Source organism: Xenopus laevis, chromosome 1S, assembly GCF_017654675.1.
Source record: "Xenopus laevis strain J_2021 chromosome 1S, Xenopus_laevis_v10.1, whole genome shotgun sequence".
NCBI lineage: Eukaryota > Metazoa > Chordata > Amphibia > Anura > Pipidae > Xenopus > Xenopus laevis.
The window spans coordinates 2,599,256-2,613,570 of record NC_054372.1 but is presented as its reverse complement, the minus strand read 5'-3'; the positions used below and the strand labels follow the sequence as shown (position 1 = coordinate 2,613,570).

At 38.0% G+C, this 14,315-nt stretch overlaps 1 protein-coding gene across 1 annotated transcript; it reads left to right on the top strand.

Moving 5' to 3' along the window:
• Nucleotides 1-414: 414 nt before the first annotated feature.
• LOC121399256 lies at nucleotides 415-4,359 on the top strand. The gene is made up of 2 exons (XM_041579317.1): nucleotides 415-1,952; nucleotides 4,212-4,359. Exon 1 carries the CDS (start codon nucleotides 982-984, stop codon nucleotides 1,921-1,923), a length of 942 nt encoding a protein of 313 aa, XP_041435251.1. The 5' UTR covers nucleotides 415-981; the 3' UTR covers nucleotides 1,924-1,952; nucleotides 4,212-4,359.
• Nucleotides 4,360-14,315: the final 9,956 nt, after the last annotated feature.

Genomic DNA, 14,315 nt, shown 5'->3' with positions numbered 1-14,315 from the left:
AGGGGCAAGAGAGGAGGAAATAATAAACATCAAAAGAACAACAGGACCCAAGAAAGGCAAGAGCAAGATGGTGGCGAAGAAGAGATAATACGTGATGATGTGGACTTTGAGGATCTGGTAATTAATTTATCTGGTTATATGTTAACAGAGGGGGATAAGATGTTATTGAACAAAGGATTGACTTTTTGCCCTTCAACACATTTTTCATTAATTGATACGATTGTGGATGTAAATAAGTTTACCAGACTACTAGCCCTTAAGAGATTTTTTAGTCCCAAATATCCACAGAAATCATTTTAAGTCTATATTTGTATTTATGCCTTTATTTTTTTATTTTTTGATTTTATCCACTGCTTGTATTCCCTATAAAATATATGACAATCTATTGAGAAGAATTCATCTAGTATTATAATTTAGGATTCACCAGTGTCCAATAGGATGTTTTGATACAATTGAGGGGATTGGATTTATGTTAATTAATTTATACACACAGGTGTTTAACACTTAACACTCTATATAATGGTTTATCACGAGACACACTTTGAACTCTGATGAAGTGCCAATAGAGAGGGCACGAAACGCGTTAGTTCGCACCACTTACCCACTGCCTGTTATCACTCATTGCAATTCGAATAAAGCCGCTTTTTCAAAGAACAAGTGTGGCGAGTCTTGATGTGGACTGGCCAGCGCCGAACAGCGATACATAGTTTTGTCCTGCAGATGCCGGCTTGGAGTTGCCGGAGTATCGCAAGAGCTGCGGCCGAGACGCCACAAGGAAGGGTGAGCTCCGCTTTAATCTTTCACCACCCGTGTTTTTGTTTCACATAATTCGCTAACTCCGTGGGTGTGATATGGGAAGCGTTTGAGACCCCGATGTGCCTTGGATGATAGAAGCGTACGACGGATCATTCTGAAGTGTGTACGTACGGATATGTGAGCATATTTATTTATATTTGTATATAACACACAGTAAGGCCTATTATGGCTACAAGTGCATTATTGAGTGAGGCAGTGGGAGTGGACTTAACAACGAAAGAAGGGATGGGGAATCTACAGCAAATTAACACCAGGAGATTACAAAAAGCACGTACAATATTTGAAGTGGCTGAAGGTGTTACGAGTAATATCCCGGTAACGGCTGAAACTGAACAGCCGGATACAAATATGCATACTTTGCTAAAGAAGTTTCAAAAACTATCGATAAAAGAATTGAAGCTTTGGTGGGAAATTACTACACTACAAAATTACTTAAAAGTGGGTAGAGTACCACGTGGTCTGCGGATCAAAAAATTTCCAGCTTTTGAAATACAGGATAAGGGCCTAATGGATGATTGGTATGGGGTGTTAACTGACTGTTCATTGAAACTGATGAAAATACTTATAGATAAATACCAGCAGGAACAGGAGAGACTGGGACAAGAAATCACTCAATTAGAAACAACTATGAATGTGTATAAGGGCAATTCAGATTTTGAAAAATTTATTAAGAAGATGAAAACAGATATTGACACCCTTGAGAACAAGATTATGGAAATGAAACAGAGAAAATTTCTAAGGGATAAATCGGATTATGACCAAAATAGAGTATTCTCCTGGGGAATGAGAATGAATCCACAACGGGGGAGATGGGAGCGTATGAAGCCAACCTTAAAAACAGAGAGATATCGAGGTCAAGGAAACAGAATTAATGCTGATATATCCTGTGCAGGGTCTGAAGTTTCTTCCCCTAGTGTCTCTTTTTTAGTGACATCGGGCAGCGATCTGGATGTGAGCCAAGAAGAGGAAGACGACGAATCAATCAATCTGATCAAGAGAAAAAGAACAGAAAACGGAAAAGGGGCAAGAGAGGAGGAAATAATAAACATCAAAAGAACAACAGGACCCAAGAAAGGCAAGAGCAAGATGGTGGCGAAGAAGAGATAATACGTGATGATGTGGACTTTGAGGATCTGGTAATTAATTTATCTGGTTATATGTTAACAGAGGGGGATAAGATGTTATTGAACAAAGGATTGACTTTTTGCCCTTCAACACATTTTTCATTAATTGATACGATTGTGGATGTAAATAAGTTTACCAGACTACTAGCCCTTAAGAGATTTTTTAGTCCCAAATACAACTGTGAAAACCAAATAATGGGGGATATAGATATACAGAATTATCTTACACAGGATGTTTTGGAGGTGATAGATACCTTACAGGCAGATGATGATCAAATTGTAATACTGCCCCAAGACGTTGTAGATAGTAGCAGAACAGTGACCCATACCAATTTAAAAACTAAGTCACACTTTAACCCATTAGGACATAGGGGCCCCTTTGTTGAGAGATTTTATGACCTAGTTGTAAAAGACTTGAGACAACTTTCAGCTAATTTGGAAGCCAGAACAGCTAAACAAAAACAAAATAATTTGACCAAGTCTGAACAACAGGCTCTGCAATCTCTCATTAACAATCAAGATATAGTGATTAGGAATTCTGATAAGGGGGGTTCCATAGTTGTGATAGATCGGGAATACTATGTAATGGATATTTTACAACAACTGAATGATAGTAGTAACTATATAAAATTGGAGGCAGATCCCACTAAGATTTTTCAAAATAAGTTGCGTAACCTGATCCAATATGGGAAAGGTATGGGGATACTGAATGACAATGAGGTTGAGTATATATGGGTGGAGCATCCGAGGACACCCATTTTTCACACACTTCCTAAAGTCCACAAGGACCCTAAAAAACCTAAGGGCAGGCCCATAGTGGCCGGTATAGGGTCCCTCAATGAGGGGTTAAGTGAATATATTGATAAATTAATACAACCGATTGTCGTTCAGTTACCTTCATACCTCAGGGACAGTGGTGATGCCATTAACAAGATAAGTGAGATTGAATGGGATCACGATTATTTATGGGTAACAATGGATGTCACAGCACTATATTCTTCGATTAGGCACACTGATGGTTTGCAAGCATTACATTATTGGCTGAGACAGTGTCAATTATACAGCCAGGAACAAAATCAGTTTATACTTGATTCAGTTGAGTACCTACTGAATCACAATTATTTTATGTTTAGTGGGACCTATTACTTACAGAAATGCGGGACAGCTATGGGGGGGCGGTTTGCACCCTCATATGCAAATTTGTTTATGGGCTGGCTAGAGAAGTTCCACATACATAGGATCCCATTATTCCCTAATGTGAAAAGGTATTATCGCTATATTGACGATTTGATACTTGTATGGGAAGGTAGTGAGTTACAGTTGGATCAGTTTGTCAAACAATGTAACACTAATGATAAGAATATCATGTTTACATATACAAGTGACAAGAAAACTATTGATTTCCTGGACATAAGGTTTGTGCATGACCACCGGGTGGTGCACACTGATGTGTATAGGAAATCGATAAGTCGAAATTCACTTCTATTAAGACAAAGTAGCCATCCAGAACCCCTTTTACGTAGCCTACCGATTGGACAGTTTTTGAGATTGCGACGTAATTGTTCCACATGGGATGCATTCCAATTGAGAGCAATGGAACTGTGGGATAGACTGTTACAGAGGGGTTATACTACTGGGGAAATAAAAATGGCATATGAAAAGGCAGTCCTGAGTGATAGATCAGAATTACTTGCGAAACTAGGTGACAAACAGAAGTGTAGGAAACGAGAAAATAATGACAAGGTGAAGAAATTGAAATTTATTACCCAATATAGTTCTGAAGCGAGTGACATACAACGCATTATTAATAAACATTGGAAAATTCTGGGATCAGATCCGATATTGTCGAAACTTGATATAGGTAGACCACAGTTTGTATATAGGCGGGGACCGAATTTAAGGGACAAATTGTCACCGAGTATGTTACCCGAAAGGAAAACAAATAAAAATTGGTTAACTGTTAAGGGTACATTTAAGTGTGGAGCAAAGATCTGTAAATGTTGTAGGTTTATTAAACCTTCGAAAGATATACGGAGTACCATTACAAATAAAGTTTACAATAACAACACGTATGCCAATTGTCGTACTGAGAATGTCATATATTTGGCTACGTGTCGTTGTGGAAAACAATATGTAGGGAAAACGAAAAGGAGATTAAAAGACAGAGTATTAGAACATATAGCCTGTATAAATAGGAACGATTTAACCTCAGCAATAGCTGCTCATGTAGTAAGTGAACACAATGCTAACGAATACTTTGTATCATTCCAGGCAATTGAAACTGTCAGTCTGGGGAAAAGAAAAGGAGATATTGATAAACTGTTGTCCAAAAAGGAAATCAAGTGGATACTTTTATTAGAAACAGTATCACCTGAAGGATTGAATAGAGAGTGTGATGTTAAGTCCTATATAGAATAAAAGGGATATAAAAAGGAAGTATTATCTAGGTAGAATATAGATGTGATCAAAAGCAGTGATGAGAGTGTTAACAATTACAACCCCGTTTGATAGTGCTGTAGTTTTTCGGAGCCCTATGGAGGACAAGGGTGAGACTACAATTCCTCCGTGTCCCTTCTTATATAAAATATAAAATAATATATAATAAAATACAATAAGATAAATGAATAAAGTTGTTAAGTAACATTTGGAATTTATATATACTTCACGTGTGTCAGAAATGAATAATGTATGTGGTTATATATGCATGATACAGCTATATTAATTTAAGTAAATATTAAACAACTATATATGAACTATATATGAAATATTAATGCTGTTACATGCATATATATACTTTTTAACACCTATTTAAAAGCTTGGTGGTTTTAATTGTTACACTATATTTACACGGTATGTATTATATTTATTTAATTGAGATTTTATGTATATACACAATTAATTCATATGTGATGTGAACAAATGAAAGTATTGGTCTTATAGTGTATTGGTATTAAATGGGTTTATTCACAAATATCACTATTTAAATATTTAAATATATAATTCCACAGAAATCATTTTAAGTCTATATTTGTATTTATGCCTTTATTTTTTTATTTTTTGATTTTATCCACTGCTTGTATTCCCTATAAAATATATGACAATCTATTGAGAAGAATTCATCTAGTATTATAATTTAGGATTCACCAGTGTCCAATAGGATGTTTTGATACAATTGAGGGGATTGGATTTATGTTAATTAATTTATACACACAGGTGTTTAACACTTAACACTCTATATAATGGTTTATCACGAGACACACTTTGAACTCTGATGAAGTGCCAATAGAGAGGGCACGAAACGCGTTAGTTCGCACCACTTACCCACTGCCTGTTATCACTCATTGCAATTCGAATAAAGCCGCTTTTTCAAAGAACAAGTGTGGCGAGTCTTGATGTGGACTGGCCAGCGCCGAACAGCGATACATAGTTTTGTCCTGCAGATGCCGGCTTGGAGTTGCCGGAGTATCGCGAGAGCTGCGGCCGAGACGCCACAAGGAAGGGTGAGCTCCGCTTTAATCTTTCACCACCCGTGTTTTTGTTTAACATTAGCTGTAAGTATAGGGAACTGGGGAACATTGGCTGTAAGTATAGGGAACTGGGGAACATTGGCTGTAAGTATAGGGAACATTGCCTGTAAGTATAGGGAACAGGGGAACATTGCCTGTAAGTATAGGGAACTGGGGAACATTGACTGTAAGTATAGGGAACATTGGCTGTAAGTATAGGGAACTGGGGAACATTGCCTGTAAGTATAGGGAACAGGGGAACATTGGCTGTAAGTATAGGGAACATTAGCTGTACGTATAGGGAACAGGGGAACATTGACTGTAAGTATAGGGAACATTGGCTGTAAGTATAGGGAACAGGGGAACATTGCCTGTAAGTATAGGGAACTGGGGAACATTGTCTGTAAGTATAGGGAACAGGGGAACATTGCCTGTAAGTATAGGGAACAGGGGAACATTAGCTGTAAGTATAGGGAACAGGGGAACATTGGCTGTAAGTATAGGGAACAGGGGAACATTGGCTGTAAGTATAGGGAACAGGGGAACATTGGCTGTAAGTATAGGGAACAGGGGAACATTGATTGTAAGTATAGGGAACATTGGCTGTAAGTATAGGGAACTGGGGAACATTGGCTGTAAGTATAGGGAACATTGGCTGTAAGTATAGGGAACTGGGGAACATTGACTGTAAGTATAGGGAACATTGGCTGTAAGTATAGGGAACAGGGGAACATTGGCTGTAAGTATAGGGAACAGGGGAACATTGACTGTAAGTATAGGGAACATTGGCTGTAAGTATAGGGAACAGGGGAACATTGACTGTAAGTATAGGGAACATTGGCTGTAAGTATAGGGAACATTGACTGTAAGTATAGGGAACATTGACTGTAAGTATAGGGAACTGGGGAACATTGACTGTAAGTATAGGGAACATTGGCTGTAAGTATAGGGAACAGGGGAACATTGGCTGTAAGTATAGGGAACAGGGGAACATTGACTGTAAGTATAGGGAACATTGGCTGTAAGTATAGGGAACAGGGGAACATTAGCTGTAAGTATAGGGAACTGGGGAACATTGGCTGTAAGTATAGGGAACATTGCCTGTAAGTATAGGGAACAGGGGAACGTTGCCTGTAAGTATAGGGAACTGGGGAACATTGACTGTAAGTATAGGGAACATTGGCTGTAAGTATAGGGAACTGGGGAACATTGCCTGTAAGTATAGGGAACAGGGGAACATTGGCTGTAAGTATAGGGAACATTAGCTGTACGTATAGGGAACAGGGGAACATTGACTGTAAGTATAGGGAACATTGGCTGTAAGTATAGGGAACAGGGGAACATTGCCTGTAAGTATAGGGAACTGGGGAACATTGTCTGTAAGTATAGGGAACAGGGGAACATTGCCTGTAAGTATAGGGAACAGGGGAACATTAGCTGTAAGTATAGGGAACAGGGGAACATTGGCTGTAAGTATAGGGAACAGGGGAACATTGGCTGTAAGTATAGGGAACAGGGGAACATTGCCTGTAAGTATAGGGAACAGGGGAACATTGACTGTAAGTATAGGGAACATTGGCTGTAAGTATAGGGAACTGGGGAACATTGGCTGTAAGTATAGGGAACAGGGGAACATTGGCTGTAAGTATAGGGAACAGGGGAACATTGACTGTAAGTATAGGGAACATTGGCTGTAAGTATAGGGAACTGGGGAACATTGGCTGTAAGTATAGGGAACATTGGCTGTAAGTATAGGGAACTGGGGAACATTGACTGTAAGTATAGGGAACATTGGCTGTAAGTATAGGGAACTGGGGAACATTGGCTGTAAGTATAGGGAACAGGGGAACATTGGCTGTAAGTATAGGGAACAGGGGAACATTGACTGTAAGTATAGGGAACATTGGCTGTAAGTATAGGGAACTGGGGAACATTGGCTGTAAGTATAGGGAACAGGGGAACATTGGCTGTAAGTATAGGGAACTGGGGAACATTGGCTGTAAGTATAGGGAACATTGGCTGTAAGTATAGGGAACTGGGGAACATTGACTGTAAGTATAGGGAACATTGGCTGTAAGTATAGGGAACAGGGGAACATTGACTGTAAGTATAGGGAACATTGGCTGCAAGTATAGGGAACATTGACTGCAAGTATAGGGAACATTGGCTATAAGTATAGGGAACAGGGGAACATTGGCTGTAAGTATAGGGAACATTGGCTATAAGTATAGGGAACAGGGGAACATTGACTGTAAGTATAGAGAACAGGGGAACATCAGCTGGAAGTATAGGGAACAGGGGGGGTCACAGAGGATGGGGGGAACATTGGTTGTAAGTGGGAGGCTGGGACTTGTAGTTCAATGTAACAATATCATTTGTACATTAAAGGAGAAGGAAAGCTATGAAGGCATTTTATTGCCAATAGATTAGCTGCAATAGTGCAAGCTAGAATGTTATATTTATTCTGTAGAATGTTTTATCATACCTGAGTAAAAAGCTCTAGAAGCTCTCTGTTTGTTTAGTATAGGAGCTGCAGTATTAATGTGGTGTGACATCACTTCCTGCCTGAGTCTCTCCCTGCTCTGGGCTCAGATTACAGTAGAGAAGGGAACTGAGCATGCTCTTGCCCAGGGCAATGAGGTTTAAGCTGAAGGCAGGAAGTCTGATACAGAAGCCCATGGGTACACAATAGAAGGAAAGAAATGCTGTGTTTCTTTTGACAGGGGACTCAGAGCAGCACTACTTTGGGGGTTTACTGGTATATTTATATGGACCTTTCTGATAAGGCTTACTTAGTTTTTACCTTTCCTTCTCCTTTAAGTAACTCTTCTACATCCAATGGGCCCCTAAATCAAACTTGGCCCTGCAAAGGAATCCTTCCCCTGACACTTGCCCGAAATTCCATATCTCTGAAGGAGGAAAGGGGGGGGGGTTCAATATAAATACAGAGATTCAGGAATGGCAAGACGGCTTTGCTATTGGTCATTATTTTTCTTCCTATTCTGCCTCTCTGCAGCGCTGGGTTAACTCTATTATATGCTAGCCGAGGGGTCAGTGACCTCTGTGAGGGGGGAAACATCTAATGGCGGAACCAGAACCAAGTGACCTTAACCCCCCACCTTGTCTCTCACAGAAGGAAGACGGAGCCGAAGAGACAATTGGAATCTGATTCATTATTCCCTGTTTTCTAAGAAACCTCTGAAAATAAATGATCCAGCCCTATATATAGATATATACTGTATTTATTTACTGTCAGTGTATATTGCTTGTTTTATTAATATTTGTATTATTATTAGAATTATTATTAATATTTGTGTAGGATCTGAAACAATAAATGGACTTTTTATAGATCGGATCTCATAATCATTATTATTATTATTATCATTATTATTATTATTATTATTATTATTATTATTATTACTATTATTATTATTATTATTATTATTATTATTATTATCATTATTATTATCATTATTATTATCATTATTACTATTATTATCATTATTATTATTATTATTATCATTATCATTATCATTATTTTTATCATTATTATTATTATCATTATTACTATTATTATCATTATTATTATTATTATTATCATTATTACTATTATTATCATTATTATTATTATCATTATCATTATTTTTATCATTATTATTATTATTATTATTATTATTATTACTGCAACAATAAATTGACTTTTTATAGATCGGATCTCATAATCATTATTATTATTATTATTATTATTATTATCATTATTATTATCATTATTACTATTATTATCATTATTATTATCATTATTATTATTATTATTATCATTATTATTATTATTATCATTATTATTACTGCAACAATAATGTGCTTTTTATAGATCGGATCTCATGGAGTTTGTGACAAATCTAGTGACCCCCCCCAGAATTTGGCTTTCCTGCCCGACTAATGGACCAACAGTAACAGAAACTTGACCCCCACCCACATATAGACTCAGGGTTTCTTTTACTATTAAAATATTTAAAAATGGGAGCAAAAAGTGCAAAAGGCCTAGTGCCAATGTGCCCCTTGTACCATCAATGTGAATGAGATTGTGAGATGAGAGAGTTTCGGGGGGCACAAGTACAATGTATTTTGAGCCAATCTGCCATATAACTGTGTGTAGCGGGTGCCATTGTGCCTGGATGTTGTATGGAGCATTGTGGGAAATTGATGGGGAACTGAACCTTTTGCACGTCACTCACATTAGTAAACGAGGCTCATGATGCCATAAAGCACGGCCTTATTGAACAGAAAGTAAGTGCTGGGGCCCATTGTACAGACCCACAACCTACACAATAAATAGGCAACGTATTCACCTTTATTTCATTCTTCCCACTGCTCTACCCCTAGGGTTGCCACCTGCCTGGTTTTCACCTGGACAGCCCAGTAATTCATACCTCCCAACATTTTGGAAGTAAAATGAGGGACAAAAATTTTTTTTGTCATGTAGCGAGGCAATTTTTTTGACCACATCCCTTTCTGTGGCCACACCCCCTAATTACCATGTTCATTTTACAAAGTTTGGCAGGTTATAAAAGTTTGAAAATATTTCTCCTTATCTAAACTGTTAAAATTACTTATTTTCTTATTTCAAAATTGTTACAAAGTATCTTAGTTGCACCTGTTAGCTGTACTGGCCTCTCTGCCAAAAGCCAATTAAGTTAGAAATTTTGGATACAATAAAGATCTTTACACTTTGAATTGGTGCCTGCTGGAAGTCTGCGCTCATTGAGTGCCTGCTCCTTTTTACATTTCGGTTTGTCCGCCCCCTATGCTGAGGGCTCAGGGCACTGCACTTTGGCCACTTCCCTTACGTGGTGAGTAATTTGTTTACCACATTGAAGTACCCACACTACAGATGACTTCTTGTAAGTTAGAAATGTTGTTTCTTTTTCTGGTTGTTCAGTGCAGAGAAAAGAGGGACTTTCCAGTACAAATGAGGGACTGCAGGCTGAGCTGTTAAAAGAGGGACTGTCCCTCCAAAAAAGGGACAGTTGGGAGGTATGCACTGTGCACATGATCAGTCCCAAGTCTCTGGCTAAAGCTATTATGTAGTAGTTGGACCATACCTACCAACATTTTGGAAATAAAAAGAGAGACAAAAAATTATTTTGCATGTAGTGCAGCAATTTTTTTGACCACACCCATTTTGTGGCCACACCCCTAATTACCATGTTCATTTTACAAAGTTTGGCAGGTTAAAAAAATGTGAAAATATTTCTCCTTATCTAAACTGTTAAAATTTTCTTATCTCAAAATTGTTATAAAGTATCTTAGTTGCACCTGTTAGCTGTACTGGCCTCTCTGCCAAAAGCCAATTAAGTTAGAAACTTTCTGGCTGTTCAGTGCAGAGAAAAGAGGGACTTTCCAGTACAAATGAGGGACTGCGGGTTGAGCTGTCAAAAGAGGGACTGTCCCTCTGAAAAAGGGACAGTTGGGAGGTATGTGTGCATATGATCAGTCCCAAGTCTCTGGCTAAAGCTATTATGTAGTAGTTGAACTATAGCTAAGAAGATTATTAAGAGGTTACTACAAGCTAATTGGTGCAAGATTACAGCTAGGAGGAGACATTGGAGTCTAACTATCATATACAAAACTTATAACTGACTCTGAGAGTCAGGCAAAGCAGCCAGACAAGCACAGTAACTTCTGGTACATTTAATACAACATGGCAGGTGGGTGTGGCCTGTCCCATTATTGCTCTCAGCTTAGACAGGAAGAGGAACAGGAGTGAGTCATAAGTTAATGGCAAAACAGCAGGAATGCCCTTAACCAAAATGGCCACACAAGCAGGTTACTACTATAAGAATAGCAATATCACATAAAATGATCATATTTATGTTTTGCATACTTTACTTTCTCTACAATCATTATAAGTGCAGCTGTAACGAAATCTCACCCTGGTGGTCTAGTGGGGGGACGTCAGGGACGCGTGCCGCCCCCTCGGCGGGGACGCCCGCCCGCCGCCTCTTCCGGGTTTCTCTTAGTGCGTGTGCGCATGCGCACTTCCGGATTTAAAGGCGCATGCGCGCTGGCGTGATGACGTCAGCGCGCAATGGCACCAAATTTGAAAGTATTAAAGGGGCATTCCCACAGTTTGTCATTGCCTGTGATAGGATTGAATTTCCTGGAGCTCCTGAGCCTTGTGCTAATCTGTCTGTTATATTCTAAACCAGTTTTGACCCCTGCCTGGCTATTTTGACTATTCTTACTTCTGGAACCTGACCTTTGCCTGCTTTCGACAACGCTTCTGTTTAACCCCTTGTTTGATCACCTGTTTTTTTTTTTTAAATTCTTTTTTATTGCGTATAAAATAAAGAATATCAAATACACATCAGCATAAATACAAATTACAATATTCTTTTATCACAATATATCACTTTCTTTTATTATTTTTTCATTCCCTCCTACCCCTTCATTAAATCAAAACTAAACCCCAAAAAAAAAAAAAAAAAAAAAAAAAAAAAAAGGGGGGGCAAGAAGCCGAATCATATGTATCCACTTATATGTAGATTAGAGCACATCGCAACGTTACATCTCCTATAAAAAAAAAAAAAAAAAAAATAGTTCTTAAGCCTCATTAACCTAGACCCATATCAGTTGGAAATCTGGCAATATAAGGTTCCCATATTATTTTAAACTTCTCCAGCTCATTCTTTGATAAAGCTGTTATTTTTTCCATAACCAGAATCTCCCCTATTTTAGCTTGTATGGGTTCCCAGGTCTGAGGTATTGGGCCTTTCCAATGTTTTGCAATAACTAATCTTGAAGCCAAGCATATCTTTTTCATTTTTATATTTTCCGTATAGTCCTCCTTTTTTATTATTAAATTAAGAAGAGCAATTATAGGGCAAGGGTGAACCTGTATATTACATATCAAACTAATTTCCTGGAATACCAACTCCCAGACTTTATTTACTTGTGGGCACTCCCACCACATATGTAGATAAGTGCATTTTTGTCCACATCCTCTATAACAGAGAGAAGGTATCATACTATTTATTTTATTAATTTTCTCCGGAGTCATATACCATCTCATTATAGTTTTATAACAATTTTCTTTTAACATAGTATTTATTGAGATTTTGGAAACATTTTCATATATTTTATTCCAATGTTTCTCTTCTATTAGACACCCGAAATCTACTTCCCATTTAGACTGAAACATTGGAGACTGTTTATCAACTATGAATCATATGATAATACAGGCGAGAGATAGATTCACTCCTTTTTTGTCCATATTTACACTCCAATTCATATTTAGAATAATTAACTGCACACCCTTTCTTTATCAGTTCTTTTAACCAGTGTGACAATTGTAAATACCTAAAATATTCACGTATGGGAATATCAAATAATACTTTAAGGTTATTAAAAGTAACAACTTTATTTCCTTCAACTAAATCCCCTACCCTTAATAACCCCTTTGATGACCACCAATAAAAATCGGATACAATAGTACCTGGTAAGAAATCCTCGTTCCGAAACAAAGGAGTCATTAAGGATCCCTGGTTGCATAGCTTATCTTTCCATTTATAAGTTGCCCATAATTTTAATGAGTGAGCTACGCAGGAAGTAGACTGCTTAATCTCAGTTAATTGATGGGGTTTCCATATACAATCAAACAGATTTAGTTCTACATGTAGATCCCGTTCAAGTTTAACCCATCTTGGTTGTTCCTCCTTTAGATGCCATGCCTGCAATTGTACGAATTGGGCCGCCTTATAGTAGGAGAATAGGTCCGGAAGCCCCAACCCTCCTTTAAGCTTATGCTTAAATAGGATTTTTCTGCTTATTCTGGCCTTTTTTCCTTCCCACACAAATTTTTCTATAGCCTTTTGTAGAGCTCTACATTCCATCCTCGGATATTTAGTAGGAATTGTTCTGAATAAATAGAGAATCCTTGCCAAAACATTCATTTTCACGCTATAAATACGTCCCAACCACAATATACTATAACCTTCCCATTTTATCAGATCTTTTTTAAGCTTTTCTATCAACGGTACATAATTAAATCTATTTAGATCTTGGTATCTTTTAGTTAACATTACCCCCAAGTACTTAACCGCCTCCGGTTGCCATCTAAAGTTAAATGACTCTGACAACCGTTCTGCAATTTCCAAAGGAATATTCAGATTCAATGCCTCACATTTAGATAGGTTTACCTTATATCCCGAGAATCGGCCAAAAGCATCTAGGGCCTTATATAAGTTCGGTAATGAAATTTGTGGTTGGCCCAATGTTAATAAAATATCATCTGCAAATAAGCTTAACTTATAAACCTCCTCTTCGATTTCTATTCCTGTAATATCCACTTTTTGCCTAATATACTGTGCCAGTGGTTCTATACAGAGGGCAAACAAGAGGGGAGATAGTGGGCACCCCTGACGTGTCCCACTTTTAATTTCAAAAGCTCCAGATTTAATGTTACTAGCTCTCACTTCTGCCATTGGTTTACCGTAAAGGCGCTTGATTGCGTTTAGAAATGGACCCCTAATGCCAAAGATCTCAAGTGTTGCATAGAGATACCTCCAGTCCACCCGATCAAATGCCTTTTCGGCATCCAGAGATATCACAATAGACGGCAACCTTTTTTTATTCACTATATCCATTAAATTTACTGTTCTCCTAATGTTATCAGCCGCATCTCGCCCCCTTATAAACCCCGCTTGGTCATAATGTATCAGCTTAGGTAGCTGCAAATTTAACCGTTCAGATAGAGTTTTAGCAAAGATCTTTATATCAGTATTAATTAGTGATATGGGGCGATAGCTTAATCACCTGTTTTTGACCCTCTGCCTGTTTGACGATCCTTGCTATCCGCCTGCCTCGACCC